Source organism: Equus quagga, chromosome 7, assembly GCF_021613505.1.
Source record: "Equus quagga isolate Etosha38 chromosome 7, UCLA_HA_Equagga_1.0, whole genome shotgun sequence".
Taxonomy (NCBI): Eukaryota; Metazoa; Chordata; class Mammalia; order Perissodactyla; family Equidae; genus Equus; species Equus quagga.
The window spans coordinates 4253566-4267574 of NC_060273.1; the positions used below are offsets into that span (position 1 = coordinate 4253566).

General features: G+C 46.2%; 1 protein-coding gene across 2 annotated transcripts in view; it reads left to right on the forward strand.

Annotated features, from left to right (window-relative positions):
- The window catches only part of UBN1 (ubinuclein 1), a 36540-nt gene that overhangs the window by 19975 nt on the left and 2556 nt on the right, over positions 1-14009 (forward strand). Inside the window, exons 12-17 of one of the 2 annotated variants that reach the window (XM_046665863.1) lie at positions 68-211; positions 7587-7637; positions 7734-7776; positions 8915-10135; positions 11216-11459; positions 11748-11837. In XM_046665863.1, coding sequence (XP_046521819.1) covers positions 68-211; positions 7587-7637; positions 7734-7776; positions 8915-10135; positions 11216-11459; positions 11748-11837 — 1793 coding nt within the window. The remainder of the gene's footprint in view (positions 1-67; positions 212-7586; positions 7638-7733; positions 7777-8914; positions 10136-11215; positions 11460-11747; positions 11838-14009) is intronic. The other variant, XM_046665864.1, reaches the window with a different exon arrangement.

Consider the following 14009-nt stretch of genomic DNA (forward strand, 5'->3'; position numbering starts at 1 on the left):
ACATGATTGAAACCTTGAAGGAGCATTTGGGGTGGTTTGAAGTTCCTCACTTCTGCCTACTCCTCAGGGAACTGCTCTGCCACGTGGTGAAGATAAAACTAGAGAGCTATGACCTGGAGAGGAACAAGGCCCAGTCTTGGGAGGACTACGTGAAGGCATTTCTGGATGCCGAGGTCAAACCTCTCTGGCCCAAAGGCTGGATGCAGGCCAGGTGAGAGCCCACGAGCTGCCAGTATGGTCAGTGTGAGGATGAGGTGGGGCATTCTCGCATAAAAGAAATAGCCGAGCGCTGCTTTTGTGCCAACAGTGTCCCTTCCCTCAGGGAAGCACTGTCTAGTTGAATCTGATGTCACCCAAGTAGTTTTGGGGCACTCTGGTCTCTAGGAAGGGGTCTTCTCAGTCTTCCCTAGAAGAGGGAAGGTATCTGGGGGGGTTTGTCTTTGTTATTCGTTGTCTCACTTCAGCTCGAAGTTGGCCACATGCTCTTGCCACCTCAATCTGCCCTTTCTTGTTTGAGATAACGGCTCCTACTAGAAGCTGAGAGACTGATTCATCTTAGGAACGTCTTAATGTTCCAAACAGAAGCCTCATTTGCTGACTACTTATTGGAGTTAGAATCCAGACTTTTCTCTTAGGCCGCTTTGTCTTATGTAGCTTCCCATGAATGGACTACGTCTGCAATACACAGTCACAGAAAGTTAGCTGGAACTAATGTTCTTTTAAAAACAATTTTTTTTTATTGTGGTAAAATACACTTAACGTAAAATTTACCATCTTAACCATTTTTAAAGGCGTAGTTCAATGGTTTTAAATACATTCACATTGTTGTGCAACCATCACCACCATCTACCTTTATAATTCTTCATCTTGTAAAACTGAAACTCTGTATCCATTAAACTAAATAGCTCCACATTTCCTCCTCCCTCCAGATGCTGGCAACCACCATTCTTTCTGTCTTTATGATTTTGACTTCTCTAAGTACCTCATACAGTGATCATACAGTGTTTGTCTTTTTGTAACTGGCTTACTTCAGTTAGCATGATGTTTTCAAGCTTTGTCCATGTTGTAGCATATTACAGAATTTCCTTCTTTTTTAGGGCTGAATGATATCCCTTGTATGTATATACCACGTTTTGCTTATCCATTCATCTGTTAATGAAGACTTAGTTGCTCCCACATTTTAGCTGTTGTGAATGATGCTGCTGTCTGTGAACATGGGTGTACAAATGTCTCTTCGAGATCCTGCTTTCAGTTCTTTTGGGTATATACCCAGAAGTGGAATTGCTTCATCATATGGTAATTCTATGTTTAATTTTTTGAGGAACCACCGTAATGTTTTCCACAGCAGCTGTTTTCATTTTACATTTCCATCAACAATGCACAAGTTTCCAGTTTTTTCACATCTTCGCCGACACTTGTTTTTCTGTGTTTTTCATTGTAGCCATTCTAATGGGTGTGAGGTGGTATCTCATTGTAGTTTTAATTTGCATTTTCTAATGGTTAATGATTTTGAGCATCTTTTCATGTGCTTATTGGCCACTTATATAACTTTGGAGAAATGTCTAGTCTTTTGCCCAGTTTTGAATTGGTTTGCTTGTTTTTTTTGTTGTTGCGTTTTAGGAGTTCTCTATATATTCTGGATATTAATCTCTTATCAGATATATAATTTCCAAATATTTTCTCCTGTTTTGTGGGTTGCTTTTTTAATCTGGATCGTGTCTTATGATGCACAAAATTTTTAAATTTTATTAAGTCCAGTTTGTATTTTGTTTTGTTACCTGTATCTTTGGTGTCATATTCCAGAAATTACTGCTAAATCCAATGTCATGAAGCTTTGTCAAATGTTTTCTTCAGAGCTTTATTATTTTAGGTCTGACATTTAGGTCCTTGATCCACTTTGAGTTGATTTTTGTGTACAATGTTAACTAAGGGTTCAACTTCATTGTGTTGCCTGTGGATATCGAGTTTTCCCAGCACCATTTCTTGAAAAGACGGTCCTTTTTCCACCAAGTGATCGTAGCACCCTGGTCAAAAATCATTTGGCCATGTAAGCAAGGGTTTATTTCTATTCCATTGGTCTGTTTTTCTTTCTTTCTGCCAGTGTCACACTGTTTTGATTACTGTAGCTTTGTAGGAAGTTTTAAAATCAGGAAGTGTGAGTCCTCCAGCTTTGTTCATCTTTTTCAAGATTGTTTTTGCTATTTTGGGTGCCTTGAGATTCCATATGAATTTTAGGATGGGTTTTCTATTTCTACAAAAAAATGTCATTGGGATTTTGATAGGGATTGCATTGAATCTGTATATCGCTTTGGGTAGTGTTGATATTTTAATATCATCTTCTAATCCATGAACATGGGATGTGTTTCTGTTTATGTCTTTAATTTCTTTCAGCAGTGTTTTGTAATTTTCATTGTACAAGTCTTTTCATATCCTTATTGAAGTTAATACCTAAGTATTTTATTCTTTTTGATGCTCTTGTGAATGGAATTTTTTTTGTAATTTCCTTTTAGATTGCTCATTGTTCGTGTATAGAAATGCAGCTGCTTTTTGTGTGTTGACTTTGTGTCCTGCTGCTTTGCTGAATTCATTTATTCTAAATTTTTTCTCGGAATCCTTAGTTTTCTATGTGTAAGATCATATCATCTGCAAACAGAGATAATTTTACTCTTCCTTTCCAGTTTGGATGCGTTTTGTTTCTAACTGCTCTGTCTAGAACTTCTGGTACCGTGTTGAATAGAAGTGGTAAACCTGGGCCTTGTTGCCTTGTTCCTGATGTTAGAGAATAAGGCTTTCAGTCTTTGACCATTGAGTGTGATGTTCACTGAGTTTTTCATATAAAGCTTTTATTATGTGGAGGTAGTTTCCTTCTATTCTTAGTTTGTTGAGTGTTTTTATCATGAAAGGGTGTTGAAATTTGTCAAATGGTGCTTCTGCGTCAGTTGAGATGACCATGTGGGATGATGATGTGGTGTTTCACAGTGATTGATTTTCATATATTGAACCATGTTTGCATTCCAGGAATAAATTACTCTTGGCCATGGTGTCTAATCCTTTTAATGTGCTGTTGGATTCTGTTTGCTTCTGTTTTGTTGAGGATTTTTACATCGGTGTTCATAGGGATATTGGTCTGTAGTTTTCTTTTCTTACAGTGTCTTTGGCTTTGGTATCAGGGTTGTGCTGGCCTCATAGAATGAGTTTGGAAGTGTTCCCACCTCTTCAATTTTGTGGAAAAGTTTGAGAAGGATTGATGTTTGAGAAGGATCTTTAAATGTTTGGTAGAATTCACCAGTGAAGCAATCAGGTCCAGAGTTTTTCTTTGTTGGGAGATTTTGGATTACTGATTCAATCTCCTTACTCGTTATAGTTTGCTCAGATTTTCTATTTCTTCATAATTTAGTCTTGGTAGGTTTTGTGTTTTTAGGAGTTGGTCCATTTCATTTAGGTTGTCCAGTCTGTTGGCATACGGTTGCTCAGAGTACTCTTTTAAAATCCTTTTTATTTCTGTAGAATCAGGAGTAATGGCCCCACTTTCATTTCTGATTTTGGTAATTTGACTCTTCTCTCTTTTTTTCTTAGTCCATCTAGCTAAAGGTTTGTCACTTTTGTTGATCTTTTTGAAGAACCAACTTTTGGTTTTGTTGATTTTTCTCTTGTTTATTCTCTATTGTGTTTATCTCTGCTCTAATGTTTATTTCTGTCCTTCTGGTAGCCTTAGGTTTAGTTTGTTCTTCTGTTTCTAGTTCCTTAAGTTGTAATGTTAGGTTGCTGATTTGATATCTTTCTTGTTTTTTAATGTAAGCGTTTATAGCTGTAAATTTCCCTCTTAACACCACTTTCACTCCATCCTGTAAGTTTATTATGTTGTGTTTTCATTTTCATTCATCTTTTAAGTATTTTATAATGTCCCTTGTGATTTGTTCTTTAATCTATGGATTGTTTAAAAGTTTTATTGTTTAATTTCCACAGTTTTCTTAGTTTTCCAGTTTTCCTTTTGTTTTTGATTTCTGACTTTATCCCATTGTGGTCAGAGAAGATACTTTGTATGATATCTGTCTTATAAAATTTATTGAGACTTAACTTGTGGCCTAACATACGGTCTATCCTGAGAAATCTCCAGTCTTCACCTGAGAAGAATGTGTGTTCTGTTGTTCTTGGGTAGAGCGTTCTGTGTCTGTTGGATCCAGGTGATGTATTGCATTAAGTCCTCTGTTTCTTTATCTTCTGTCTGGTTGTCCTGTCCATTTTTGCTAGAGGGGTATCGACGTCTCTAACTGTTATTGTAGACCTCTCTATTTCTCCCTTCAATTCTGTCCGTTTTTCTTCATGTATTTTGATGGTTTGTCAGCGACATGAGTGCTTATAGTCATTCTGTCTTCTCACTGTATCGAACCTTTTGTTGATGTAGAATGTCCTTCTTTGTTTCTCGTAACCTTTCTTGATTTAAAGTCTGTTTTGTCTGATGTCAGTATAGCCCCCCTGCTCTTCTCTGGTCACTATTTGCATGGAATATCTTCTTCCATCCTTTCACTTGCAACCTGATTTTGTCTTTGGATCTCAAGGGAATCCCTTGTAGACAGCGTGTATAGTTTGGTCACGTGTTTTCAATCCATTCTGCCAATCTTTCTCTTTTAATTAGGAAGTTGAATCTACTTACATTTAAAGTAATTACTGATGAGGGGCTTACTTCTGTAAGTTCAACAACATACAGAATCTCTGCTCCCTTACAGCTCCATCCCCACCCCTTTTGATTGTTGGTGTTACAAAATTACATTTTTATACATTGTGCCCCCGAAAACATAAACTAATAATTTTTTAAAGTACATTAGTCTCTTGGATTATGTAGAAAACAAGATTTGGAGTTACAAACCAAAATTACAGTAATACTAGCTTTTACACTAATTTTTTTTCTTTAAATGTATTAGTCTCTTAATCAGGTATAAAACAGAAAGTACGGTTACAAACCATTACTACAATACTAGCTTTTTTTATTACCTTTGTAATATGAAGATAATGTTATCTTTAATATATAAAGGTGTAATATAAAGGTAATAATATAAAACCTTTGCCCATTTATTTACGTTTTTGAGATCTTTATTTCTCCATATGACTTTGAGTTACTGTCTGATGTCCTTTCCTTTCACACTGCACGACTGCCTTGAGCATTTCTTGCAGGGCGTGTTTTTTGGTCATGAACTCCAGCTATTATCTATCTGGGAATAGCTTAATTTCTCCCTTACTCTTGAAGGACAGTTTTGTCAGATATAGGAGTCTTGGTTGACAGTATTTTTCTTATAGTACTTTGAATATATCAGCCCACTGTTTTCTGGCCTCCAAAGCTTCTGATGAGGAATCTGCTGATAATTTTATTGAAGATCCCTTGTATGTGGTGATTTGCTTTTCTCTTTGTGCTTTCAAGATTCTTTGTCTCTGGCTTTTGAAGGTTTGATTATTAAGTGTCTTGGTGTCGGTCTCTTTGAGTTCTTCTTACTTGGAGTTCATTGAGCTTCTTGGGTGTTTATGTTCATGGCTTTCATCACATTTGGGAAGTTTTAAGCCATTATATCTTCCACTATTTTCTCTGCCCCTTTCTCATTCCTCTGGGACTTGCATGGTGTGTGGTGCATATGTTGGTCTGCTTGATGGTGTCCCATAGGTCCCTTAGCCTCTTTTGCTTTTCTTCAAACTTTTTTCTGTTCCTTTTTTTTTTTTAAGGATTGGCACCTGGGCTAACAACTGTTGCCAATCTTTTTTTTTTTTTTTCTGCTTTATCTCCCCAAACCCCCCCTGTACACAGTTGTATATCTTAGTTCCAGGTCCTTCTAGTTGTGGGATGTGGGACACCGCCTCAACGTGGCCTGACAAGCGGTGCCATGTCCGTGCCCAGGATCTGAACCCTGGGCCACCGCAGCAGAGCGCACGAACTTAACCACTCAGCCACGGAGCCAGCCCCTCTTTCTGTTCCTAAGACTTGATAATTTCCATTGTCCTGTTTTCAAATTTACTGATTTTTTTTTTTTGCCTGCTAAAATCTGTCTTTGAATCCCTCCAATGAAATTTTCGTTTCAGTTATTGTGCTTTTCAACTCCAGATTTCTTTTTAGGTCTTCTATCTCTTTATTTTTTTTCCATTTTGTTCACACATCCTTTTCTTGACCTTTTTTGCTTCTTCCTTTGGTTCTTTGAATATCTTTAAGACAGTTGTTTTTATTAAAGTCTTTGTCTAGTAGATTGTCATCAGATTTTTCAGGGACGGTTTCTGTTGATTTCTTTTTTCCCTAGAATGGGCCGCATTTTCTTATTTCTTTGTATGGCTTGTGATTTTTTTTGTTGAATGCTGGACATTTGGATCCCATAATGTGGTAACTCTGGAAATCAGATTCTCTCCTTTCCCCAGGGTTTGCTTTTTTTGTTGTTATTGTTTTGGTTTTTTGATTGTAGACTGTTTCTGTGCTGAGGATCAGCCTGAGGTATAGACTTAATGTTTTCTTAGGTCTCTTCTGAGCCTTTCCTTGGGCATGCGCAGTCACTTTCTAATTTTCCCTACATATGCAGTTGTTTTTGAATGTCCTAGTCTTTAATGTCTGGCTCCTGAAAGGGGAAGATTGAAAAATGAAGGTTAGAAAGAGGTGCTGGCCCTTTAAATCTCCTAGAAGTCGCTTCAGCTGGAGGGGGAGGGGTTTACACCAATGGGAGGAGGTGCAACAATGCTGTCTGCCCTCCCTCCTCTTTGTCTGCACCACTGGGATCCTGGAGTAGCACTCAGCAGTCAGAGCACAGATCCCTGACCTTTGGAGGACAGGGTCCTTTTTGCCCGCCCTAGTTCCTCCAAGCTGTGTGCAAGCCCCTCCAGGAGCACGTGCACAGCTGTCTGGTGTGTGTCTGGCGGGTGTGGGTTGGGTAGCTGCTGCTGTGCTAAGAGCTGAAATTCACCACAATTTACCTGTCCAAGTGCCCCCTGGAAGTTGCAAGGCTTGAACAGACTCTAGAGTTCCAAAATAGTTCCATCAGACAGATTCTGCCAGTGCAGTTGTCCGGGTGGGAGATGGTTCCTGGTGCTTGCTGCTCCCCATCTTCCTAGCTTCCCCTGCTGGAGCTCGTGTTCTTGACTCTGCTTGATTCTTCTGTGGTTTGGACAAATTCTGGAGCCTTTTCTTGTCTCAGTGTCCCTTCTTTAAACGGAATTGCTCTACTCACTTATAGATTGGGCTTGTGAAGGTATGTAGGGAAGGGCATAAAGAAAACTTTGTTGGGTTTCTCTGCAAGAAGACATGCTGTGGGTCGCTCCACATTTTACCCTTGGAAGGGGTGAGAATAGGCAATAAGCAAAGCACTCCTGCCTTTAGGGGGAAAATCACTGGGAGAAGGTGGGGGGCCGAACCTGAGCTTTTTTGGTAAATCTTGGACTCTTGGCTTCCATGTGGCCAGTGCAGCCACTTTCGGTCCTCTCACCAGCAATGAAGCTCACCAGTCCACTGCCATTTAATGAGCAATAGCCACTGAGTAGTGGGGATGGTACGGAAGCCCTAGCAGCAGAGGCTCTGCTCTCAGGGGGCTTACGCAAACTGCTCAGTGTTCTGCTTGTTTCAGGACTCTGTTTAAGGAGAGCAGACGAGGCCACGGGCACCTGACATCAATCCTGTGAGTGTCTGTGTTTTCACTTCTCAGAACTATTGCCATTTTTATCTCCTTCTTGGATCTCCTCTCAACCTTTTCTGTGTTCATTCCTTTGAACAGGGCCAAGAAGAAAGTAATGGCCCCATCCAAAATCAAGGTGAAGGTGAGTCAGCCTGCTTAAGTCACGTGCCATCTGTTCTCATCTCTCCAGCCGTGCTCACGAAACCTCCCAAGTGACCAGAGCAGTTCATGGAGCTTTGCTGGTCTGGGGGACAGCTCGTCGGGATGGCACTCTTGAGGCGATACCAAGAAGCAGCCTGGCCCAACAGAGGGTCCTGGGGTTGGCAGGCAGAGACCTAAGCCAGGCCACTTGTACCCTCCAGCCTCAGTTCTAGGAAACAGTACCCACCTAATCAGTTCCTGGGATTGTGGGATTAAATGAGGTCTTCCTGACAGCCCTCTGAGGAGTGAAGAGCAGATGTGAAAGTGTCAGACTAACGTATCACACTCATCATCGTCATCCTTTTACGGAAGAACACATTCCAGCCAAGTGCAGGTTAGCCTGGAGCCACAAGGGGCAGGACGGGTCGCTCTGTTGAGTTCACCTGACAGAAATGGAGGGAAGTACAGTGGTTGGAGAACACAGTGTGAAAACGATCTTAGATATTGCAGAAACCTCTCAATGTAGTAAAAATTGCTATTTTACCAAAATTGTTGCCAGTTCTGAGGCTTTGTAGTGCCCTTAACCATACCTCACAGTCCATGAGAATGAGCGGTAGGAACTGTGTATCCTAAGTGCCTCATGGGCTCCTGCAGTGTCGGAGACACACCCGTTCCTGCTGCCCTGAGAGGACTTTTGTTTTGAACCCCACTGAGGAGACAGGTGCTGGGAAAAACCAAGGCGGAAAAGACGACTAAGGCGGTTCTCATGCCACACATACTTTTCTGATTGCACTGGGCGCGCTCTGAGGTAGTGTGCGTGCCGGTAGGGAGAGCATCTTTGCTCGAGTCTGGTACTTGTTTGGAAAGAGAGAAGAGTGCCCGTGGGTGGGTGTGTACTTAGAGACAGAGCATACTTGGGTGAGCCTGCCCCCGCCAGACAGCTTCTAGAGGGTGATGACATTGCAGCATTTTCAAGTCCACAGACATGGCACCTCCTGTCTTCCTCCCTTGCTGTGCGATTACACAGGAAGGTCCAGTTCTTTGCACCTCGTGGGGTTCTCACACTTGTGTCCTCACAAGAGGGCCAGTGTTGGCTTCTCGGGACATTTCTAAACATCAGCGTTTCTGCTTTCCTTTAGGAGTCATCTACTAAGCCTGATAAAAAGGTTTCCATCCCATCAGGCCAGATTGGCGGCCCCCTTGCTTTGCCTTCAGAACACCCGGGAGGCACCCTGAGCCTTGGGGCTACGACCAGGGAGCTCTCGTCCCAGGCCCCTGGCAGCCTTGCTAATCCTGCTCCCATCAGCCTGGAGGACTCGCTGGATGGAGACTTGATCCGTAATTCCGCCTCCTCCTTGGAGGCTGTGTCCAAGGAACTGGCTGCACTGAACAGCAGAGCAAGCGGGAGCTCTGAGTTCACACTGCCCGCACCCTCGAAAGCGCCGGCAGAGAAGGTCGCGGGCATTCTGTGTACAGAAGAGAAAAGGAACTTTCCGAAGCCCAGCCCTTCTGCCCCACCACCCTCTAGCTCTCTGCAGTCACCTCTCAATTTTCTGGCTGAACAGGCTCTGGCACTGGGGCAGTCCTCTCAGGAGAAAAAACCGGAGAGTGCTGGCTACAAGGAGCTGTCCTGTCAGGCTGCCCTCAGCAAGGGCCTGCCGGAAGTGCACCAGTCCAAAGCAAAGCACCACGGCTTGCCACGGACGTCTCACGCCCCTCAGGCGGCCACTCCCGTGCCCAGCCCCCCAGTCAAAGTCTTTCATGCAGGCGCTCAGCAGCAAAAGAGCTTCACCCCGCCAGCTCCGTTTGTCAATAAGCTCCAGGGCCCAAAGCCTTCCTCCCCACAGTGTCACCGCTCCCTCCTCCAGCTCGTGAAGACAGCAGCCAAAGGCCAGAACTTTCACCCCTCAACGCCAGCGTCTTCGGGAGGCACGCCAGCCTCTGGCAGCAGCTCTCATAAGACCTCAGCCTCGTCCTCCACTGCCCTGAGCCATCCAGCAAAACAGCACTCAGCCAGCTCTTCAGGGCCATCCTACAAGAGCAGTCCCTTTGCTGGCTCTGTCCCCAAACACGGGATTTCTTGTGGCAGCTCTTCCTCTGGGGGAACCCCCGTCCAGAGCTCTGCTTCCGGGAGCCTGCCCCCCGGTGTACAGCCTCCCTCTGCAGGGCAGCCTGCCGGCCGACCCGTCCCAGGCTCCGCGGCGAAAAAACCACCCGTCTCCCAGAAGCTGACCCTGGTGGCCCCTCCGGGTGGTCCAAATGGAGATTCTGGTGGTGGGACCCAGGGAGTGGCCAAGTTACTGACCTCCTCCCTGAAGCCCAGCGTGGTCAGCAGCGTGACATCGTCTACCTCCTTGCCAGTGAGTATCCCAGCACAGCAGCCGCCCCTTGTGGGTCGTGTGGACACTGCTGCTTGCCCTGCCCTTGTCGGAGAGTGAGGTCTGCCGTGAAGTTCAGGTAGGGACAGTAAACCTGGAAACTGGAAGGAGGACCGGGCTTCCTGTGTGCAGGTCTTTCCTTTTCTGGTGGCAGGACTGCCAGGAGAACTTGAAGCTTCTCCTTAGGAGGACAAGCAGAGGGAATGGACTGGTGCACCATGTTTGCATGGGGGCTTGGAATCCAGGTGGCGTAGAGTGAGCCACAAAACTTCCCTTCCATAGTCTCTTACCTGTCCGTCTCTCAAACCAGAAGATGCAAATCCTCCTAGCTATCGGGTCCTTAGTTATGCCGAGATGTGCACGCCCCAGGAAGATGAGCACCTTCTAAGAGTGATTCTCTCCACTGGGTTTTGAAGGACTCTGCAGGTCAGACAAAGGCGGTTTGACAGAGTCTGGGTGTTAATGAGGCTTGCCTGGGGTAATTACAAGAAATCTGGATGCAGATTGGGGAAATGGGGAGAGCTTTCTTTTTTTCTCGTTTTTCTAATATGTAAAACAACTACGTGATTACAAAGACAAACCTATAGAAAGGTAAGTTCAGCGAGGTCCCACCTGCCTCTGCCCTGCTCCTGCCGCCTCTGCAAGGGACCTACCTGTGTGTCTGTTTCCAGGGTTTTTCCCTATCTCTTTTTAAAAACAAATTAAGACATATGTGTGTGTCCGTGTAGTGTTATGTATATAAATATACACATACTCGTAATACATACATTGTGGATACTTAGATACAATAGTCTTCTCTTTCTTTCTTGCATAAAGGAGGCATATTTAATACCCTGCTTTTCAAAACGAACACTGACGAACACTGGGTCCTGGGAGCCATTCCGTGCCAGTGCATGGAGCGTCCTCTTCCTTCCTTTGGGACTGCAGAGTAGGGGGTGTGGTGCCTTCATGGGGGCAGTGGTTGGACATGCACGTGTCCCCACCTGGTGCATTGCCAGGTTTGGTTTGGGAGAGCTGGGGCTGGGGTTGGAGTTCTGACCCATTTGTGTGCTTCCTCCCCAGAAAGGAACGAGTGGGGCTGTGCTGCTGACGAGCTCCTCGCCCTTAAATCTGCTGTCATCATCCTACAAGTCTGGCAGCCCAAAGCTGCCCGGGGCTGTGAACTCAAACTCCCTGGGAATTATCTCCCCATTTCCTCTCCGCGTGCTTTCCTTTAGCACCGACTCCCCTGCCAAAGCAGGGGTCTCAAAGGATGCCATCGTCACCGGTCCTGCCCCTGGGACGTTCCACCATGGCCTCAGCCCCAGTAAGTGCTTCTCTCCTTCCTTTCCTCAGGCTGGAGGTACAGAAGGTTCCCCAGCACCTCTGCTGTGACCCACAAGTTCTGTTGTCGTGTCCCGGGTTCCGGTGTTTGTCTGGTGTGTGACCCTGGGCCGCTTCCCTGGGGACCATGCTGAGCCCCCACCCCTTGGGGTTTTCACCCAGAACTGGTACAGGAGGTTGTCTGGGGCTCTTGACCGCCAGAGGTGCTTTTCCGTTCCTGTCTTCAATGTGTGTGTTTTGTTCTTTTCTCCCTTCCTTTGTTTTCTCTCAGGTCTCCTGGCTGGCTTGCACTCCAGCCCGCCCCACGCAGCGCCTCTCCCACACGCTGCTGTGTCCACCCACATCCCGCAGAGTCTGCCAGGTAATTGCCAGGCGGTCAGAGTGCCACACGCACTGTCCGCCAGTCCCCTCTCCACCCGCTGGATGCCTTGTCTGCTGCCAAGGGTTTCAGTGTCTTCCCCTCCTCGTCACTGTGTTGTCTTGGTTTGTCCTTTGAGGCTCTGGCTCTGTGGCTACTCAGAGAGAGAGGCACAGGTTTCTCCTGCTTTGAGATTTCCCCTGGGCTCCCATTTGGAACTGCCACTCAGTGGCCTCGCCCCGTGTGATCACAGAGGAAGTTGTGGTGGCCTGTGTGCGAGGCAGAGTGGGGCCCCACCCTTAGCTCAGCTTTTCCTCTTGAATTAAGAAAATAGATAAGGGTAATGGTGCTGGTTTTCCTGCAGGCCTTTAAATTCAAGCTGCTGCACCTGCAGGTGGCACCGGCTACCAGACGGCTCTGTAAACTTAGTTGAAGCGAAAGGGAAAGTCCAAGTAGTAGCGGGAGGTCCAGGGGCAAGGCTTCAGGAGGGACCCTTGGCTCTGGTGTTCGCATGTGTCTAGGAGACGAGCCACCTTCAGCTCAGACGTAAGAGCAGGCATTTGGGGGCACAGCGGGAGCTGGGCCAGCGCTCCCTTCTTCTCTTGCTTTTCCTCTGCGTAGAGCAGTGGCTTTCACAAGGGACCCCGACAAGCCCTGGGTTTATACTTTGAGAAGAGGGCATAGATGCCCTGGCCAGCACCCTTGTAGTGAGTGGTTTGCCTCGCCCCGTCCCACGACCTCGAGTTTCCCGTGCACCTAATGGAATGTTGTGAAGCCTCAGGGGATCTTGGTTTTGGCCACCTGCTCTTCCGACTACTCTAGGCCTGCTCCACAAACGACGGGGCAACCTTGGTTGGGGAGAGCCATTCTTCAGGAAGCTGCGTGCGGTAGCCCTGGTGGACTGGTGCTGGGTGGGGCTGAGACCGGGAGCCGCCCGGCTGGGCATGCCCTGACCTGCTGCCCTGAGAGCATTGGTTCCAGCACCTCCTGAGTCCCTGTCTGCTCCAGATCGAGTCCCTGTCTGCTCCAGATCGGCTCTGGGTCCCAGCCCCGTGTCCTGAGGCTGACGCATTCATAGCGAATGCCAGAGGCCGTCTGGGTGCCAGAATGGATTGTGAATGTCCAAGATGGAAATGTTGCTTCTTCAGAGAGAGAAACTGAGGAGCTAAGCCTGTGTCAGCAGTTACTCCATTCTCCTCAGGAGAAGCAGTAAAATGCAGAGGACTCACTCCGCCAGCTGGCGGCTGTCACTGTAGCTGTGAACATAATGTAGGGGTCACAGAGCTGCCTAGGTGAGAGCTTGTGGTTTCTAAAGAGAGACTGCATGGCCTCTGCTTGCTTTCAGGAACATCGCTCTTGCAGGGAAACAAAACACAGCCGTGCGCCGCCTATGACATTTTGGTCAACGACGGACCACATGTATGATGTTGGTCCCATAAGATCTGTACTGTAGAGCCTAGCTGTGTAGCACTTGTGCACATCTGGGTCTGTGCAAGTACTCTGTGATGTTCACACAACGACAGAACCACCTAACGATGTGTCGCTCAGAGTGTATCCCTGTCGTAAGTGACACGTGACTGTAATCAAAGAGTCACTGGAAACATGACTTGGTCTGTGGTGTTTTCAGCAGAAAAGGGAAAAGTGCTTTCTCGTACTGTTTCTTTGCTGTTTCTCCTCTGGGTATCCGAAGCTATCAGAAAAGCTTCTGGGCTAGGACAGGCTGTGTGAATAGGCTTTCCTCCCTCTGGATGTTCTTCAGCTTGCAGGATTACAGGGAGTGGTTCTAAGTGAAGAGCTGCCTGCTCGCTTCAGCCGTGTGACTTGCGTCTGCTTTGCGTCCTTCCTCCATGGACTCAGAATGCGGGCGCCCTGGGACCTGAGGTCTCCTGATGGGGAGAGGTTGCTCACTGCGGCTTGAATTCTGAGGGATCCTCAGGCCTCACCATGACATCCCAGCCTGCCCCAGGATGGCAGCTGTAGCCGAGTTGAAGTGGCCCCTGTCGCATAGTGCAGTTGCTGCTGTGAACACAGCAGCTCCCGCAACCTCTTCAAGGCTTTCTTGGCTTGTTTGAGCCTTAGGACACTCAGCGTTCCAGGTCTTTTGCTTTTTAAGAAGTGATCCCCTTGAGGTTTGGTTACTGCTGCCTCAGGAAATCAGAGACCCTGAAAGACTCG